Genomic DNA, 19440 nt, shown 5'->3' with positions numbered 1-19440 from the left:
AATGCTGCTAGCACTTTGTTTCTGCAGCCGCCCTCCCTGGCCTCTCCATGCTGAATGCCCTCATAGGGAGCCCCTATTGTGATGTAATTGGATTTCTCTCCTTGTTAGTTGCAATGAAAATGTCATCTATATTGGTGGGGTCCCATTCATCCTGAATTAAATTCACTTGTCTCTTCGGCGAGATGTGAAACTGTTCCTGCAGCTGTAGCTTAACACAACAAAAATGTCACCTTAAAAAGTTCTGATCCTAGGCAGATGATCGGAAACCAGATCGCATGGTAAAGAACATATTATTAGCCGAGGATACAACAAATATACATATTCCTTCTGTGTTACAATCTTTATGTTCAATTCACTAAGGAAGCCCTGCCTCTAGATTCTTTGTGTTGTTATATATTAGTTCTATATATTATTATCATAATTTATTTGTAGGGTGTTAACATAACCGCAGTGCATTACAAAGGTACAGGAATACTTACAAACAACAACACAACATAGAACAATATCATACAATATAATGCAATATATTGCCATAGCCTGGCACAAAATGTGAGGAGTGATTAGCTCTTTAGTTATGTAACCCCTCTTATTTTACCTCAGATTATACGGCCTATCACTGAGCTGGGAGCCTGAGTCCTGTGGGTTACTGTTTAATTCTTATAGTGTGTGGTACATGTTGTGTGAGGCTGTAGTAACTAGACACAACACAGTGGTAATGAATTATAACAAGCTTTATATACTCGGATAGCTATAATTTGTGGTGTTACATATCTCATATGAATCAGTACAGTGACTCTTAATCTCAGAATCACTCCATACATATATACTTAAACTATACCAACAGTGCGAACGCTGCGCAAACAAATAATAACTTTTATCTCTGTCCTGCCTCCCAATCATGGGGTACTGGCCTGTAGATCCTGGTGTGCTAGCACAATCGTTGGAGCTCATAAACTCTGTGTGTGTGTGTGTGTGTGTGTGTGTGTGTGTGTGTGTGTGTGTGTGTGTGTGTGTTACAGGCCTGATGCTTCACAAAGATCAAACTGTGATGGCAATATAACGGCAGTTTATATCCTTTGTGGGTCAGCTCACCCACTCCAACCTGGTGTAATTCCTGCACAGCTGGGCTCCCTAATCTCTCTCTGTAGTAGCCTCTGTCTGCCTGCTTCCCTCTGCACTGTCAGGTCCTGGTCTCTGCTGGGCCCTGCTGCATGCACTGGTCCAGTAGGGCGGGGCATCTGTCGCTCTCTGTCTCTTTAAAATGAATATGAGCAATTATTATTATTATTAAATAAAGCGGTAGGAATAACACTGTAACAAACCGTGCTGCAGGATTTTGAATTAAAGAAAGAATATGAGTACATTTTAGAGGTAATCAAGTACATCATTGCATAATCTAGTCCAGCGGTGTGCAAAGTGGGGGGCGCGCTAGAATTTCCAGGGGGGGCACGGCGGGTACAGAGGTCCCGCTCTCTCCCCCAAGGCACTTAAATGAAGTGACGGGGGGACCGTGTGAGGCCTCTGCAGCTTCTCCTACCTGATCTTCGGCGACGCGGCGCCTTGGTAACCAGCGTCAAATGACGCAGCAAGGTCACGTTATGTCATTTGACGCCAGAGCCGAGGAGGAGAGGGGGCGGGAGGCTGGAGGTAAGGAGGCAGGGGGGGGGGGGGGCGCAAGTTAAAAACTTTGCACATCCCTGATGTAGTCTTGAGAAGATGAAAACATGCTTGATACAAATGTGAGTATCATCATCTGTCAAATACTGATGTATTTACCAATTGGTCACTCTTAGCAAAGGAAGAAATTAATTGTGTTTTATTCAGATTATGTTGTACAAAACATGGTGTTCATGCAATAATATACAGAGCACAGAATCCCATCTGAAATCGAATAAAACAAAAGGCAATGTGTGAAATTCGACAATGCCCTGATAGCGCAAATCTTATGAGGAGAGGGACAGACGGGGAACATGTGATAAAGTAAGGGGGAGTGGAAGTAAGTTTTTAGAGCATTTCCATACAGATTATAATGACTTTCTAGGTGGATCGTTATAAAGTCACAATACTAATGTAGCTTTCACATTGCTGTCTGGTTCAGTGAGTGAGATTCTGTTGACGTCTTTGAGACCAATAATGGTTATATTGCGTGAGACAGGCTCATAATGAGTGTGGTTTGACAGGGCTGTTAGCGCCTCCTGACTATTAATCAGTGTCAAATATAGGACCATTGCGAATCGTCTATTTCAATTGAGCAGTTAAGAGATACTTACTGCAGAAGTCCTTGTTGGCTCAACATAGGAAAATTTCAGCAATCAATTTGCCACCTAATATCCCCTCTCCTTTAAGGCTGCAGACCAAGCAATATCGCGCGTGTGTGTGTGTGTGTGTGTGTTTAATAAATCAGTTCTCTACTATGAGAAAATACTTGTAGCATTTTTTTAAACAACTCTGAATTACATTTTTAATGTATTATAATGTAGCAAGCATTTTTTATTTATTTACTGTACCAACCATTTACAAAGTCACACCCCCTTCCTCTTCTGAAACAGGCTCTGGCACACCCCTTTTTGATCCCTGCCCTCTCTCTAGCAGTGCACCAATTGTATCTAGTGACTGCCTGGTCACATGATCTTCCCCACAGAACTTTGCATCTTTGGTCCTCTTCTGCTGCACTGACAGCCATTTAGTGAACCCCCGAGCCAAATCTTCACCGATCGATCACAGGAGACCGTATCGATCGGCAACTTAGCTAATTACTTATCATAGTGTGGATTGTATTGATGCACATGTTAAATGGCTAAAACATAAAAAAAAAAAAAGGCAGCTCGGACGGCTGCTTTAAAAACAACTGCACAGTTGTGAATACATGAGATATTTGGGATGGAGGATATAACATCTCACATCTGGCGTTTTCTTTAACTACACAGAGCACAGTGTCCTGCTCCTGAAACTGACCTCCTCTTCTATTTTGCTGTTCTTTTCCCTGTGGAAAGGGCATGAGCTAAGAGCATTTTACAAACAGGATTAGCTCCAGTCACCGAGGCTCAGAATGGGGACCCCCTTGAATGAAGACTCATTACTGCCACAAGGAGACTTACTCGCTTGATTTCTCATGATGATGTTATTCGAACAAGACCTAACCTCTTCCCTGCCAGAGGGGCCTCTTCAACACTTTTTGTTCAACAGTAGCCCATATTTAATTAAAATACACTTTTTGGTCATACAACATTTTAACCTTATTTCTTCTGCAGTTTTCCTTATCTTTTATTTATATCGTGTCAGGAGACTTATACTCTTTATTTGTATTTTTTTTTTTCTGGCAAGGAGGGAGAAAAAAAAAGGACAAAAATGATGAACCACCGGCTGAGCGTGATGCATTATATAATAATATGTGTGTTAAGGATAGGCGCACTCGCGCGTAGAAATCCAAACTTGCGGATTTGAGTAGAATTTCTAACAAATGGTTTAATCCGAACAAAACAAAAAAAGGCTCATCCTCCTCACAATCTTTTTTTCTTTCTTTTATATATAATTTCCATCTACTCACACTCTCACTGCAGCTCTCCATCTACTCACACTCTCACTGCAGCTCTCCATCTACTCACACTCTCACTGCAGCTCTCCATCTACTCACACTCACTGCAGCTCTCCATCTACTCACACTCTCACACTCATTGCAGCTCTCCATCTACTCACACTCTCACTGCAGCTCTCCATCTACTCACACTCTCACACTCATTGCAGCTCTCCATCTACTCACACTCTCACTGCAGCTCTCCATCTACTCACACTCTCACACTCATTGCAGCTCTCCATCTACTCACACTATCACTGCAGCTCTCAATCTACTCACACTCACTGCAGCTCTCCATCTACTCACTCTCACTGCAGCTCTCCATCTACTCACACTCACTGCAGCTCTCATCTACTCACACATTCATTGCAGCTCTCCATCTACTCACATTCACTGCAGCTATCCATCTACTCACACTCACTGCAGCTCTCCATCTACTCACTCTCACTGCAGCTCTCCATCTACTCACTCTCACTGCAGCTCTCCATCTACTCACACTCTGACTGCAGATCTCAATCTATTCACACTCACTGCAGCTCTCCATCTACTCACTCTCACTGCAGCTCTCCATCTACTCACACTCACTGCAGCTCTCCATCTACTCACACTCTCACTTCAGCTCTCATCTACTCACACACTCACGGCAGCTCTCCATCTACATTAACTGCAGCTCTCCATCTATCCACACTCTCACACTCACACTCACTGCAGATCTCCATCTACTCACACTCTCACTACAGCTCTCCATCTACTCACACTCTCACTGCAGCTCTCAATCTACTCACACTCACTGCAGCTCTCCATCTACTCACTCTCACTGCAGCTCTCCATCTACTCACACTCACTGCAGCTCTCCATCTACTCACAGTCACTTTAGCTCTCATCTACTCACACACTCACTGCAGCTCTCCATCTACTCACATTCACTGCAGCTATCCATCTACTCACACTCACACTCACTGCAGCTCTCCATCTACTCACACTCACTGCAGCTCTCCATCTACTCACTCTCACTGCAGCTCTCCATCTACTCACACTCTGACTGCAGCTCTCAATCTATTCACACTCACTGCAGCTCTCCATCTACTCACTCTCACTGCAGCTCTCCATCTACTCACACTCACTGCAGCTCTCCATCTACTCACACTCTCACTTCAGCTCTCATCTACTCACACACTCACGGCAGCTCTCCATCTACATTAACTGCAGCTCTCCATCTATCCACACTCTCACACTCACTGCAGATCTCCATCTACTCTCACACTCACTGCAGATCTCCATCTACTCTCACTCTCACTGCAGCTCTCCATCTACTCACACTCTCACTGCAGCTCTCCATCTACTCACTCACTGCAGCTCTCCATCTACTCACACACTCACTGCAGCTCTCCATCTACTCACATTCACTGCAGCCCTCCATCTACTCACACTCACTGCAGCTCTCCATCTACTCACACTCTCTGCAGCTCTCATTTACTCACACACTCACTGCAGCTCTCCATCTACTCACATTCACTTCAGCTCTCCATCTACTCACACTCTCACTCAGCTCTCCATCTACTCACACTCTCACTGCAGCTCTCCATCTACTCACACTCACTGCAGTTCTGCATCATTCACACTCACTGCAGCTCTCCATCTACTCACACTCACTGCAGCTCTCCATCTACTCACACTCTCACTGCAGCTCTCCATCTACTCACTCACACTGCAGCTCTCATCTACTCACACTTACTGCAGCTCTCCATCTACTCACTCTCACACTCACTGCAGTTCTGTATCTATTCACACTCACTGCAGGTCTCCATGTACTCACACTCTCACTCAGCTCTCCATCTACTCACACTCACTGCAGCTGTCCATCTACTCACACTCTCACTGCAGCTCTCCATCTACTCACACTCACTGCAGCTCTCCATCTACTCACACTGTCACTCAGCTCTCCATCTACTCACACTCTCACTGCAGCTCTCCATCTACTCACACTCAGTGCAGCTCTCCATCTACTCACACTCAGTGCAGCTCTCCATCTACTCACACTCACTGCAGTTCTGCATCATTCACACTCACTGCAGCCCTACATCTACTCACACTCTCTGCAGCTCTCCATCTACTCACACTCACTGCAGCTCTCCATCTACTCACACTCTCACTGCAGCTCTCCATCTACTCACTCACACTGCAGCTCTCATCTACTCACTCACACTGCAGCTCTCCATCTACTCACTCTCAGACATTTACTGCAGTTCTGCATCTATTCACACTCACTGCAGGTCTAAATGTACTCACACTCTCACTCAGCTCTCCATCTACTCACACTCTCACTGCAGCTCTCCATCTACTCACACTCTCACTGCAGCTCTCCATCTACTCACACTCTCACTGCAGCTCTCCACCTACTCACACTCTCACTGCAGCTCTCCATCTACTCACACTCTCACACTCATTGCAGCTCTCCATCTACTCACACTCTCACTGCAGCTCTCAATCTACTCACACTCACTGCAGCTCTCCATCTACTCACTCTCACTGCAGCTCTCCATCTACTCACAATCTCTGCAGCTCTCCATCTACTCACACTCACTTCAGCTCTCATCTACTCACACACTCACTGCAGCTCTCAATCTACTCACATTCACTGCAACTCTCCATCTACTCACACTCACACTCACAGCAGCTCTCCATCTACTCACACTCACTGCAGCTCTCCATCTACTCACTCTCACTGCAGCTCTCCATCTACTCACACTCTGACTGCAGCTCTCAATCTATTCACACTCACTGCAGGTCTCCATCTACTCACACTCTCACTCAGCTCTCCATCTACTCACACTCTCACTGCATCTCTCCATCTACCCACACTCTCACACTCACTGCAGATCTCCATCTACTCACACTCTCACTGCAGCTCTCCATCTACTCACACTCTCACTGCAGCTCTCCATCTACTCACATTCACTTCAGCTCTCCATCTACTCACACTCTCACTCAGCTCTCCATCTACTCACACTCTCACTGCAGCTCTCCATCTACTCACACTCTCACTGCAGCTCTCCATCTACTCACACTCACTGCAGCCCTCCATCTACTCATACTCACTGCAGCTCTCCATCTACTCACACTCTCACTGCAGCTCTCCATCTACTCACACTCTCACTGCAGCTCTCCATCTACTCACACTCACTGCAGCCCTCCATCTACTCATACTCACTGCAGCTCTCCATCTACTCACACTCTCTGCAGCTCTCATCTACTCACACTCACTGCAGCTCTCCATCTACTCACACTCTCACTCAGCTCTCCACCTACTCACACTCTCACTGCAGCTCCCCATCTACTCACACTCTCACTGCAGCTCTCCATCTACTCACACTCACTGCAGCTCTCCATCTACTCACACTCACTGCAGCTCTCATCTACTCACACTCACTGCAGCTCTCCATCTACTCACACTCTCACTCAGCTCTCCATCTACTCACACTCTCACTGCAGCTCTCCATCTACTCACACTCTCACTGCAGCTCTCCATCTACTCACACTCACGGCAGCTCTCATCTACTCACACTCACTGCAGCTCTCCATCTACTCACTCTCACACTCACTGCAGTTCCGCATCTATTCACACTCACTGCAGCTCTCCATCTACTCACACTAACTGCAGCTATCCATCTACTCACACTAACTGAAGCTATCCATCTACTCACACTAACTGCAGCTATCCATCTACTCACACTCACTGCAGCTCTCCATCTACTCACTCTCACTGAAGCTCTCCATCTACTCACACTCTCACTGCAGCTCTCCATCTACTCACACTCACTACAGCCCTCCATCTACTGACACTCACTGCAGCTCTCCATCTACTCACACTCACTGCAGCTCTCCATCTACTCACACTAACTGCAGCTATCCATCTACTCACACTAATTGCAGCTATCCATCCACTCACACTCACTGCAGCTCTCCATCTATTCCACTCTCACTGCAGCTCTCCATCTACTCACTCACACTACAGCTCTCATCTACTCACACTCACTGCAGCTCTCCATCTACTCACTCTCACACTCACTGCAGTTCTGCATCTATTCACACTCACTGCAGGTCTCCATATACTCACACTCTCTGCAGCTCCATCTACTCACACTCACTGCAGCTCTCCATCTACTCACACTCACTGCAGCTCTCCATCTACTCACTCTCACACTCACTGCAGTTCCGCATCTATTCACACTCACTGCAGGTCTCCATCTACTCACACCCTCACTCACAGACAGTACCTCTCCTTCCTTCTCAGTGTCTCCTGTGCAGAGCTCTCTGCAGGCAGGGTACAGGCTGGTGCCTCCTATCCAATCACCTCCCTTGTCTTAGAGCTGTTCTCACTCACTCTAGGTTACATGAAAGCTGATTGGCTGGAAATGAAAACCTGGCAAAGTGCCAACAATTCCGGGCATTACTGAATGAATAATGCCTGGAATGTTGACCAATCAGAGAGCAGGGATTTCAATAATGCTTGGAATTGTAGCAGTTTAGCCTATAATAATAATAATTACTGTACTGTATTCTTTGCGAAGCGCTGAGTACACTTTTGGCGCTATATAAAGACATACAAAACACTGCAACCTGTATGAATGCAGCATAAAGAACTTGTCAGCAGCACTTCGCAAACGTGTCTGCAGAGGGGGATTCTGAGCACAACACACAGAGCCATGGAGAAAACCCTAGAGGGGAAGCGATTGTAGTCCTGCCCTGTCGAAGCCCATCCCTGCTTCCTGTAATAGGCAGGGATCTGAGCGGCGGCAGCAGCCGGTGGGAGAGTATCAGGAAGTAGATTGCAGAAAGCAATTCCTGAGCAAAGAGCATTGTTGTGTATGGTAAGCGTTCTGAAATCTCCACACGCCTGGGAACATGCTGGGCACAGCAACACGGCTGTCACAATCATTATAAATTCATCACAACCGGGAAAGAAAAGGGACCTTTGTGTGTGAGGTTTTGCATTACAGGATACAAAAACATTAGGTATTTTTGCAACGTGGCACAGGTTGCTTGTAGACATAACTACAGAATTGCTTGGGACAAACAGCATTTTAAATTAACCAAAAATACACTTTTAAAAGTGTGTGTATGTGTGTCCGTGTGTGTGTGTGTGTGTGTGTGTCCGTATCCTACAGAGGGTGCCTGTGCTAGTTAGCAAAAAGTTCCAACTTGAAGAAAAGACCAGAATGGTCTAATTATCTGCACCAGACAAAATGAATGCAAAATAGAGTGTGTTTATTAACCCATAACACAGGGGAGCCCGATCTTTCAGTCCCCAAATGGACCTGTGTAAGGGGGTGTATGTATATGTATGTATGCATTATATATATATAATGTCTTATTTCTAGGCTCTTTATTTTGTGTAAGTCACCTGTGTGATGTTCTATATTCAACAAACGATCTGTCATTAAGGTCAGTAGAAGCCATGGGTAAAATTAATGTTAACCCATTATGTGCCGTAATGGCATGTGTTAACCCAGGGGTTCTCCAGTCCTCAAGACCCCCCAACAGGTCAGGTTTTAAATATATCCCTGCTTTAACACGGGTGGGTTAGTCAAGGCCACTGATTGAGCCACCTGTGCTGAAGCAGCGATATCCTGAAAACCTGACCTGTTAAGGGGTCCTGAAGACTGGAGTTGAGAACCCCTGATTTAACCGCTTGTCTGCTGAGGAGCTTTCAGTGTTTCCCGTTGCAGTATGTTGCATGCCCCACTGTTTTGTGTATGGCTAAGGGAATAGGTGAGGCTATGGACCATAAAGCTGAGGCCCCAGTACCTCCGCTGCACGTGCGCCCGCGAGACTGGCGGCGCGTGCAGCCGATTCCCCGGTCTGCAGGGAGCTGCAGACCAAAAGACCGGGGGGGGGGGGGGGGGGGGGCGCGGCCATGACGTCACCCGGCAGGTTCGCCCTCATTGGCTGAACCGCCGGGGGGTGTGGCTTAGCGCTCCGTAGCGAGCAACTCGCGCCACAGCACTGTGGCCCCCCTCGTAGCGGGCCCGGCGCCATTGAGGGGAGGGCTCTCGTCCCTGCAGCGTCCGCCACAGCGGGCGCTGCAGTAACCAGCAGGGTCCAGCCCTAATATATTCCTGCTGAGTACCCATAGACACCTATTCAATACGTGGGGAAACGTCTTCCCCGTGCTGGAGTAGAGATCAGATTTAGGCTACGATTATACCAGATGCCGCCGGGCGGCAGCGCAATCTGGTGACATCACCATCACGCTGCCGCCGAGCTGCATCTTCAACCTACAAGGGAGGCGTGGCTGTGAGCGGTTCACGTGACGTGGCCGTGGCCTGCCAGAAACCATTTTGAAAATCTCTTCAGGAGACCGCCGCCCTGCAGCTCCAGGCGGCTCACACGCTGCTACAGGTATGTGGACATTAATTGTTTTTTTGTATTCTGATTTTCGGTTGCGGATGCCGCCAGCGTTTTTAGGTATAATCACGGCCTAACATTTTTCCCAGCATTGAGTTAAAGCTGCAGTTCAGGCAATATCCTGCATGTGTGGTTTTTTAATAAATCAGTTCTGTAGTAAGAAAAAATACTTTTAGCATTTTCTGTTTAAAAAAGAAAAAACAACTTTGAAAGACCAATTTTCTTGTATTCTATTTTAACAAGCATGCTTGTTCCTGTAGCAACGATTTACATTACCCATATTTAAAGATGTCGCCAAACTTTGCCGATCAATAGACGGAGAACAAATTGACCGGCAGCTATGCAGTTTTTTACTGTAGGTAAGTAGAGATTGCCCACATGAAACTATTAAAGTTAAAAAAAAAAAAACTAAAAAAAACAGGAGCATGAACTGCAGCTTTAATTGAATCGCATCACAAACGAAAAGCAGAAATCCCCTATGCTTGCTGGAAAAAAAATGGGTTTAAAAATAATAATACAGTAATACATTGTGTGGTTCACATGTTTTTGCCCTTGTTGATGCTGCCAATTTTTTTTTAAATTCTGTAGTTGCACACTGGGAGTTTAAAATGGCCACGTTTCATTCACACGTTCACAGACAGACAGTTGCCCTATAAATGTCTGATAAATATGAAATTTAAATCGGGAAATAATAAAATGTAAGTACGCCAGGAGGAAACGGCTGAATATAGCATATACTTTTAAGATAAAAAAACATTTCATAAGAATATCCATTTCATTATTTTGGAGGCAATGTTGCTTTAATATAAAGAAGTACATATGAGGGACACTACAATAAGAATAGATTAGGGTGTGTAGAAAATCTTCTTACCTTTTTTAAATACAATAAATAAATATTTAATGTTAAGAAAGAACAAAATACAGAACACAGCTTGATACAGTGACAACATGTTTTAGTCAATACACTTTAGCCACGAAACTACTGTCTCATAACTAAATTTAGCTTTCAGAACCGGATGCACGACCACTGGATGATATTGAAACCTTGCGTATTTGTATGTAGAGACTTCCATTTTCACAGGAAACTGTTCAATATGTCTGGAGATTTCTCATAAAATCCCCCTTTTCAAAGGCAACATATTTCCTTCCATGGTAAACAGTTATAGTTCTGTTGGAGGGATCCATCAAGGAAGTAAAGAAGAGGTTGCTGTCCCAACATCAACTTGGTCATCTTCTTTATTCGCTTATTTGAACAGCAGAAGTGAACCCTGTTTCCTTAAACTCCACATCCCAGAAAAGCCTGCAGTGCTCCCCAGTATGGCTCGTGGGAAGTTGGATTACTTCTCTGGAGGACACCTTTTCCTTAGGGTTCGTTGCTCAGTTTCTCATGTTTGTACCAGTTGAACTGCAGCATTTAGATGGTGTAAGACCACATACGCTCTAGTCCTCAGCAGGGTATGGCCTAACCACATCTCTTCCACTTACCATGCACCCCACAACTGTAACAGTCTACAGGGGACTCACTTCCGACACCAGTCTAAATTCTTTCAAAAGTAAAGCTGTCTCACATTTTAATCTGGTCTGTAACTGTTGTGTACGCCTATAATATATCATCTTTAACTGTGCATGCAATGTCTTGTATATAATGTACTGTATAACCCTTCTCACTTAATGTAAATATGTATTTGTAACCATGTATTTCTCATTATAATTCTGTGCCCAGGACATACAGCTCAACCCCGTTATAACGCGATCCGTTACAATGCGAATCCGCTTATAACGCGATGCAAGCGTGGCTCCCAATTTTCGTATTTATGAATAGTTTACAACACGATTATTGTATCTTAAATACTTTATTGTACAATGCATACAATTATACATTATTTCTAACGCGATCCACTTATAACGCAATGTGATTCTTTGGACCCCAAGCACAGCGTTATAAGGGGGTTGCGCTGTACTTGAAAACGAGAGGTAACTCTCAATGTTGTACTTTCTGGTAAAACATGTTATAAATAAATTAATTTCCCTGCATGAATCCATATGGTTGGTACATGGTCCTTTCAACCTGCAGGTGATGTGCTTGTCTTAAAAACCATATCCGTTGGTAGTCCGTCTGGACTGGATTTAGGAAATACTGCATACTGTTATATGGGGCATCATTTTGGCAATTAATCTGCATTCTTACCCAGTTACTTTTTTTTTTTACTATTAGTGTGTAGAAAAACAGCTCTACCTCAGAGGAGATGGTGCGGATTTTAGCAAATGGTGAAATTGTCCAAGATGATGACCCCCGGGTGAGGTCAAACACCCATCGCAGAGATAACAACCCCCGTCAGGTGAGGTCTCCTTTGAATAATAGACACAATGCTCTCATAATAGGCAACATTACATTTGGTTTGAGCAACAGTAAACTACATCCTGGTTCATGCTATTTATATTTTATTGAGCCAGTAGTAAACTGTTGGTGCCGGAGTGGATCTAATGTGTACTGTGCAGATACATCAAAGACATTCGTACTGTATTTGTGGTTAAATTGAGTCCTCGCTTTTCCGACACAATGCGTCCCGCAAACCCGCGTCGGATGCGGAACAGTCGGAAAGCGGGACCCATGTTATCTGGTGGCGGTTTCCGTTGAATGCGCGAAAACCGCGGCAGATAATTATTTTTTTTACTGAAATATGCGCCGTCGGAAAACGCATCCGACGGAAAACGAAACATCGGAAAACGAGGACTACCTGTACTTCAGAAATGTTTTTGACATTGTACTTTTAATTGTTAAACATCACACTTTGTGGATGTACTCTATAACATTTTCCCTTTCTGGAAGTGTTATAAGGGTTTCTGTTAAAATGGATTTGAAGCAAAAGGTAACACTGCTGATTTACATTTCATTTCCCAGAATCCCTTGCTGCAATGGAAGCATTGTCTGCTAAGAGATAATGGTGAAAAGCAGGTTGCAGACCTGTCTGTGACATGTGAATGTGCTCACAAGTTATATTTTTATTAATCAAAAGTTTTAGAAAAGTCACCTGGGCATCCAGGTTTTTTGTTTAGAACTCTTTTGGAACGTGCAATGCTGCTTCAAAAAGCCACACGGGGAATTTAGAATATTATTAAAAATACTTTCAATTTTAGAGCTGGGTAAATACTGGTGACATTCTACATACATTATAATGTGAAGGTTTTTAAACTGTGTATCACATGAATTATATATTTGTACTAGTGTCAGGCTTAACCTGCTCCTTTTCTTTAGGAGGAGAAATAGTTCATTAGCAAAGAAAGCTTTTAATTTTTGAAAATGTAATTAAATATGCAATGTAAGTATATGTAATCTTCAACAAGTGACTTTGTATCATCCAAAAGCAGTGTTTAAACTCTTTGGAGCAGAAAGTCATTGGGCTTCTAAATTAGACCAGGAAAAATAATTAGGTTTCATAAGAATAATTTTATTGAGGCTTCTAATACCATTAGCAATATCAGTGGTTTTCAACCCATTGAGAGCTGTGGAACGGGTTTAAAATGTATTGTGACTCAGTGAAATGCCTTAAAAATGTTTTTGGACTTCACCGAACCCGGACCCTTATCTTATTTGGGTAAAAATACAAAATCTTTGGTTGGACTTATATTTTTGTTAAAACGAACAACCGTCGATAATATATTTAATGTATAACATATCTTCCTGTATAGCATCTGGACTATTAAATTAAGATATGACAAAGTTTTAATTATTGGGTTTTGAAGAGTAAACTTTGCACCATAGTTATGCTTTCTCATTGTCCCCCTGATAACCTGAGAACCCCAGGGTTCCATGGAACACTGGCTGGAAATGCTATCCCAGTAGGCATGATGTGTGGTTACTTTCTTACTTGTACAGGGATTTTTCAACACCGCAGGTAACGCTGGGCCAGGACCTCAGCAGGCTGCACAAGCAGGAGGAGGGCCGCAGGGGCGCTCCCCTTTCTCTGATGTTAACCAGCAGCTAGTAAACATGGGCTTCCCACGCTGGAATATTGGAAATCAGGTGGTGGAGCCGGTCATGTCCATTCTTCTGCTCTTCCTCATTCTCATGTTGGGCGTTCGTGGCCTGCTGCTCGTGGGCTTGATATACGCCGTCTCGCATCTCAGCCAACGATAAGTGAAGAATATGTAATGGATTTGAAGCTTGGGGGGGGGGGGGGGAGTGTGTGTGTGTGTGTATGAGTGTGTTTACTGCATTGTATGAGGGCTTTTAGATTCGACTGTGGTACGGTTGAGGTTTGAGCTGAACAAATTATCAGCAGTGTGCTCTTTAATACTCTATAAACAAATTTTGTAAAGCTACGTTCTCTGTGTTCTCTTGAGCATGTTTATTGTTTTCCTGACAATACCCCAGTATGGCCCTGTGCATTCACCTCAAACAAGTTTTGCATTTGGAGAACAAAAAAGCAACAAGAAACAAATATTATCAGGATTAAAATGTGTGTGTGTGTGTCTACCCCTATCAGAAAGAGACATTCAGCATTATTACATGGTCAAGTATAAAACTAAAATAGTGCACATACATTGTTTAAAGATGTAGGATATCTATTACTAGCTAAAAGTACCAAGGGTTGCTCGGGAATTCTAAGAAACCAACCTTATCCCTCCCCTCCTCTCTCTCCTCCTATTCTCTCTCTACTTCCCCTCATCTCTCTTCCTCTTATCAATTTTCTTTATGATGTCCTCAATTCTTTCTGCTTCTCTTTCCTTCTCCAGCATTCTTACTTTCTCCTCACGTGCAAACTGACTTCCTCTCTTTCTTTCTTCATCTGATTTCTGTGTAAGCTTTATAGCTACCTGACTCTCCTTATCTGCCACCAGGCTATGTGCATTATGATGTCACATGCCAGATACATAGCCTACCAGGTACAACACCCAGTGGCTGATCTGCTTGTCAAAGAAATTGTAATAACTAATAGAATTAAAAATAGAATGTATCCAATTTCCAAACATAGACAGTCATGCAAAATTTGGTTACGGTTATCTTAAAGCAGCAGTCCAAGCTGCTGTTGTTTCCCCCCCCCCCCTTTAATATGTGCATCAATACAATCCACACAATGATAAGTAATTAACTAAGTTGCCGATCTATCCGTTCTCCTGTGATCGATCGGCAAAGATTTGGCTCGGGGGTTCACTAAATGGCTGTCAGTGCACCCTGCGTTTGAAACGCATAAGTGTGTCTGCATCAGTACTTTTTGTCCATGTTTTTATATGAATACATCCTTTTGATTATCATATCCCACATCCTCTTTTTGTGAGATGCAGTACACCGGTATTTTTCCCTCATGGGAGTTCCTGTTTGGGATGTTTGTATGCAGCAGAAGAGGACCAAAGATGCAAAGTTCTGTGGGGAAGATCATGTGACCAGGCAATCACAAGATACAATTGGTTCACTGCTAGAGGGCAGGGCTCCAAAAGGGCTGTGCCAGAAACTGTTTCAGAAGAGGGAGGGGATGTGGTTTTATAAATGGTTGCTATAGAAACAAAAAATGCTTGTTACATTATAATACATTAAACATGTCATTTCAGAGTTGTTTAAAAAAAATGCTGCAAGTATTTTCTCATAGTACAGAACTGATTTATTAAAACAAAAATACACATGTAGGATATTGCTTGGTCTGCAGCTTTAAGAAGTGTCCAAATGTATAGCAAACAGACATTTATCTTTGATAAAGCGTGGGTGACCACACGAAACGCGTAAGAGTATTCTCTTACTGTTTTTAACGTGCCTTCAATAAATGTTTGCACCTAGTTCCTTTTGCAGTATTGGTCCAATTTTTCCAACAGCAGTTGCACCGCCGTCTACAACTTTTGCATGCTGATACTCCTTGATAGGAGCACGCCGACAGCACCAGGATTTCCATATGGTCAGCAGTGAGTAACTTCATTATATTTGTTACTTCATTCATGTGATCATCCAGCTCCCAAAACCACTGTGACTTCCACATAAAATATACCTGTTGTAGGCTAGTGGAGTCTATGTGTAGTGGTGTTTAAAGGGACAATAACATTTTGGATATTGGAGCCCTGAGTTTATTAAGCTGTCTTTGTTTGGAGGAATATGAAGATTTAAGAGTTATAATACTTCAATACATGTACTTTTCCTGGTCAGCATCACTAGGGGTCATTCCTCTATTTTTTTCTAGCAAACAGACAAACAGCTTCCAAAATATATAGGAGATTATGTGAGTGCCAATACCATATACGGTATAGTCTTCATTGTGCGATAAGGCTGTGTTTATGTTCTAGGTACAGATAAGTCTATAAAAATGTTTCTGTACAGTAACATCAGTGTTTGTTAATGATGACAAACACTTGGGAACAAGTGATCACCTTGGATCCAACATAAAAATGTGTCTTTTCTAGACTGCTGCATTAATGACTATTTTTTTACATTTCTTTATACACTACCATTTAAAAAATGACCTGTTTTTAGTGTTATTCCAACAAGTAACCCTTTCATTCTCAGTCCCACAAAAGTCTTCTATACAATAGATTAACAGATATTGTTTTGCAATGCAATTATTCCAAGTATCAATTGTAACTTCCTACTTTTTTGTACTTCTTTGCTAAATGTATTCCTAGGCTTTCTGCATCTTCTCCTATCTCCTTAGGTCATCAAAGCTTATCTTGTACAATTTTGGTGTCGCCAAAATGAACATAACTTGTTTTCTTTGTGACCAAGCCATATGGGAATTGTAGGGGAGCGTTTCTTGGTGAAATAAGTGCGCTAATGTCAAAACACAAACACGGAGGCAGCGGCAAGAGGTCAGCCCGTGCTTTACGTAGAGATTGATCGTGTATGAGTGTGCTGTGCATGTAAACACTGCCTGGGATATGGTTACTTATTAATCTTGTTCTGTTATTGCAACAACAAAAAACCCAGCAGATTCCTATTGCTCAATGTTTGCAATTCCAGGTGCAGTAACTCCATTGCCCATGACTGACTATTTTTGACAAGACTAACGCCTTATCAGTAAGCCAAGCCTGGACTAAATGATCACCTTTTGGCCATTTCTCACTCAAAGTGCTAATATTATATTCTTTTTTGTTTTTTGTGTGGTCAAAATATTAGCTAGAAAATGTTGGGTACTACACTGCATATTGATCTAAAGCAGGCCTGCACAACATACAGCCCGCGATGAGATTTAAAAAAAAAAAAAAAACTTAAAAAAAAAAAAATGGCGGCGATTCCCTGCGGTCCCGGGGGTGATGTGAGGTGCATTGAGGTGAGGTGCAGGAGAGGTGAGGTACAGGGGAGGTGAGGTGCAGGGGAGGTGAGGTGCAGGGGAGGTGAGGTGCAGAAAGGGTGATGTGAGGTGCAGGGGTGATTGGAGGTGTAGGGGGGGGGTGATTGGAGGTGTAGGGGGGGTGATTGGAGGTGCAGGGGGGGTGATTGGAGGTGCAGGGGGGGTGATTGGAGTTGCAGGGGGGGTGATTGGAGTTGCAGGGGGGGTCATTGGAGGTGCAGGGGGGGGTGATTGGAGGTGCAGGGGGGGTGATTGGAGGTGCAGGGGGGGTGATTGGAGATGCAGGGGGGGTCATTGGAGGTGCAGGGGGTGATTGGAGGTGCAGGGGGTGATTGGAGGTGCAGGGGGGTGATTGGAGGTGCAGGGGGGATGATTGGAGGTGCAAGGGGGGAGAGTGATGTGAGGTGCAGGGGGGAGAGGGATGTGAGGTGCAGGGGGGAGAGTGATGTGAGGTGCAGGGGGGGAGAATGATGTGAGGTGCAGGGGGGGAGAATGATGTGAGGTGCAGGGGGGGAGAAGGATGTGAGGTGCAGGGGGGGTGGGATGTGTGTGGTGTGCAGGGGGGTATTGTGTGTTTGTGGAGAGGGAGTATTATGTGTGTGGGTGGGGGGGAGAGATGGGGGTATGAGAGATAGATGGGGAGTATCGCAAAGGTTGATAGTGAGGGGTTCTGGGGGAGATATGAGGATGATGATGACAGGTGCTGGAGGAGAGATGATGATGATGATTTTAGCCGTGCGGCCCAAATTTTTTTTCCTTGGAGCATTTCGGCCCTTCTCGCTTTACGAGTTGTGCAGGCCTGCTCTACAGTAATCAAATTAGTCAATTTATAATGTTTAAAGCAAGGAAAGGGTCTCCATATTTTAACCTGCGAACCCACAAAATATTGCCAGACGGTGACTTAAACATGGGGTGGGGGGGCGCTGTCTTATTTAGAGTATTTGATAATTTGGCTAATTAACATATATAAACAAAATTAAAATGCATATTGATTTAACGCAGGGGTCTCAAACTCGGACTTCATGGGCCACGAACAGGCCAGGTTTTATGGATATCCCTGCTTCAGCACAGGTGGCTCAGTCTTTGAAGACAGCCACCTGTGCTAAAGCAGGGACTGATCGGGCCACCTGTGTTGAAGCAGGGAAATAAAGAAAACCTGACCTGTTGGGGGGGGGAATGACGTTGAGCACCGCTCGTGTAGACCTTGTGATGGGTCAAAAAGCATGTAAGAACTGGCTATGTTGTATATGATGATCGACTTCACTAAAGTATATGGTTTGTCACATTAGGTGATATACAGGACACTTTATTTAAAAAAAAAAAAGGGGGTACAGATAAAGCCTGGGAAAGTGAATGGACTGGGTTTTGTAAAACTACTGAAAGAGAAAATAAAGCCCATTGTTATCAATAATCGTCTCCAAATCCTGTGGAGGTCTTGTGCTGGTTTTGCATGATACTGGCTGGAATTATAGCAGTAAATACCTTTGCCCTAACCTCTTGGAAATGATCCTGTGCCTATAATGGAATGATTTAGGTGAAGAACGATATTACCATAATCTTCTCTAGTAACCAGCGACAAATTACCATCCTCACCCGACCATACAGGATGATTATTCCAATTACCAGAAGTGGGCACTCTTTCTCTCTTCCCTGACACTGTATAGTCAAGTGTTAAAACACCCTGCAGGAAAGCTGGCACAGGAAAGCCCAAGGCGGGCATTTCAAGATGCTCAAAACTTATTCTCTTTTAGAAAGATAAATAGTCATTCTGGGAAAGGATGTTTTGTTTATAGTGGAAGCATACAAGAGTTTCAGTCTACTACCAAAGACCTGACCATGGTTAGTGATTCAAGCTTCACTATGTTGAAAAATAATTTAATAGCATTAACCTTTAACATACCATACAGTACATGTAGACTAGAAATTCTACCCACTGCTAATAAGTAATACATCATTTAATATGGAATGACAAGGTGCCTATATGAATGAGACATTTTAGACTTTTCATTAAGTATTATCGATGACTACCGGAAAATCTACAATTTACTCCATAATGCCCTCGTTTTGTGGGCTTTTCTTTTAAGTCCGAAAGCGCTAAATCTACCCTAAGTATTAGAGTTTATTTGATTGATCATCATGATAATGGTAAAAATAATAGTATTTTAAAAATCCCTCAACCATATCGCG

General features: G+C 43.7%; 1 protein-coding gene across 2 annotated transcripts; it reads left to right on the top strand.

The window, feature by feature from the left end:
- The first annotated feature begins 8312 nt into the window (after positions 1-8312).
- Positions 8313-15758, top strand: FAM241B (family with sequence similarity 241 member B). 2 transcript variants are annotated; one of them, XM_075610620.1, is made up of 3 exons: positions 8313-8445; positions 12198-12321; positions 13860-15758. In XM_075610620.1, the coding sequence occupies exons 2-3, from the start codon at positions 12229-12231 to the stop codon at positions 14118-14120; spliced, it is 354 nt and encodes a 117-aa protein (XP_075466735.1). In that variant the 5' UTR covers positions 8313-8445; positions 12198-12228; the 3' UTR covers positions 14121-15758. The 2 variants fall into 2 exon arrangements, with proteins under 2 accessions (XP_075466735.1, XP_075466736.1); XM_075610621.1 differs by lacking the exon at positions 8313-8445 and adding an exon at positions 8466-8590.
- Positions 15759-19440: the final 3682 nt, after the last annotated feature.

This window comes from Ascaphus truei, chromosome 8 (assembly GCF_040206685.1).
Source record: "Ascaphus truei isolate aAscTru1 chromosome 8, aAscTru1.hap1, whole genome shotgun sequence".
Lineage (NCBI taxonomy): Eukaryota > Metazoa > Chordata > Amphibia > Anura > Ascaphidae > Ascaphus > Ascaphus truei.
Note: the sequence above shows the minus strand (reverse complement) of the source record. Positions and strands in the feature narration are given on the sequence as shown.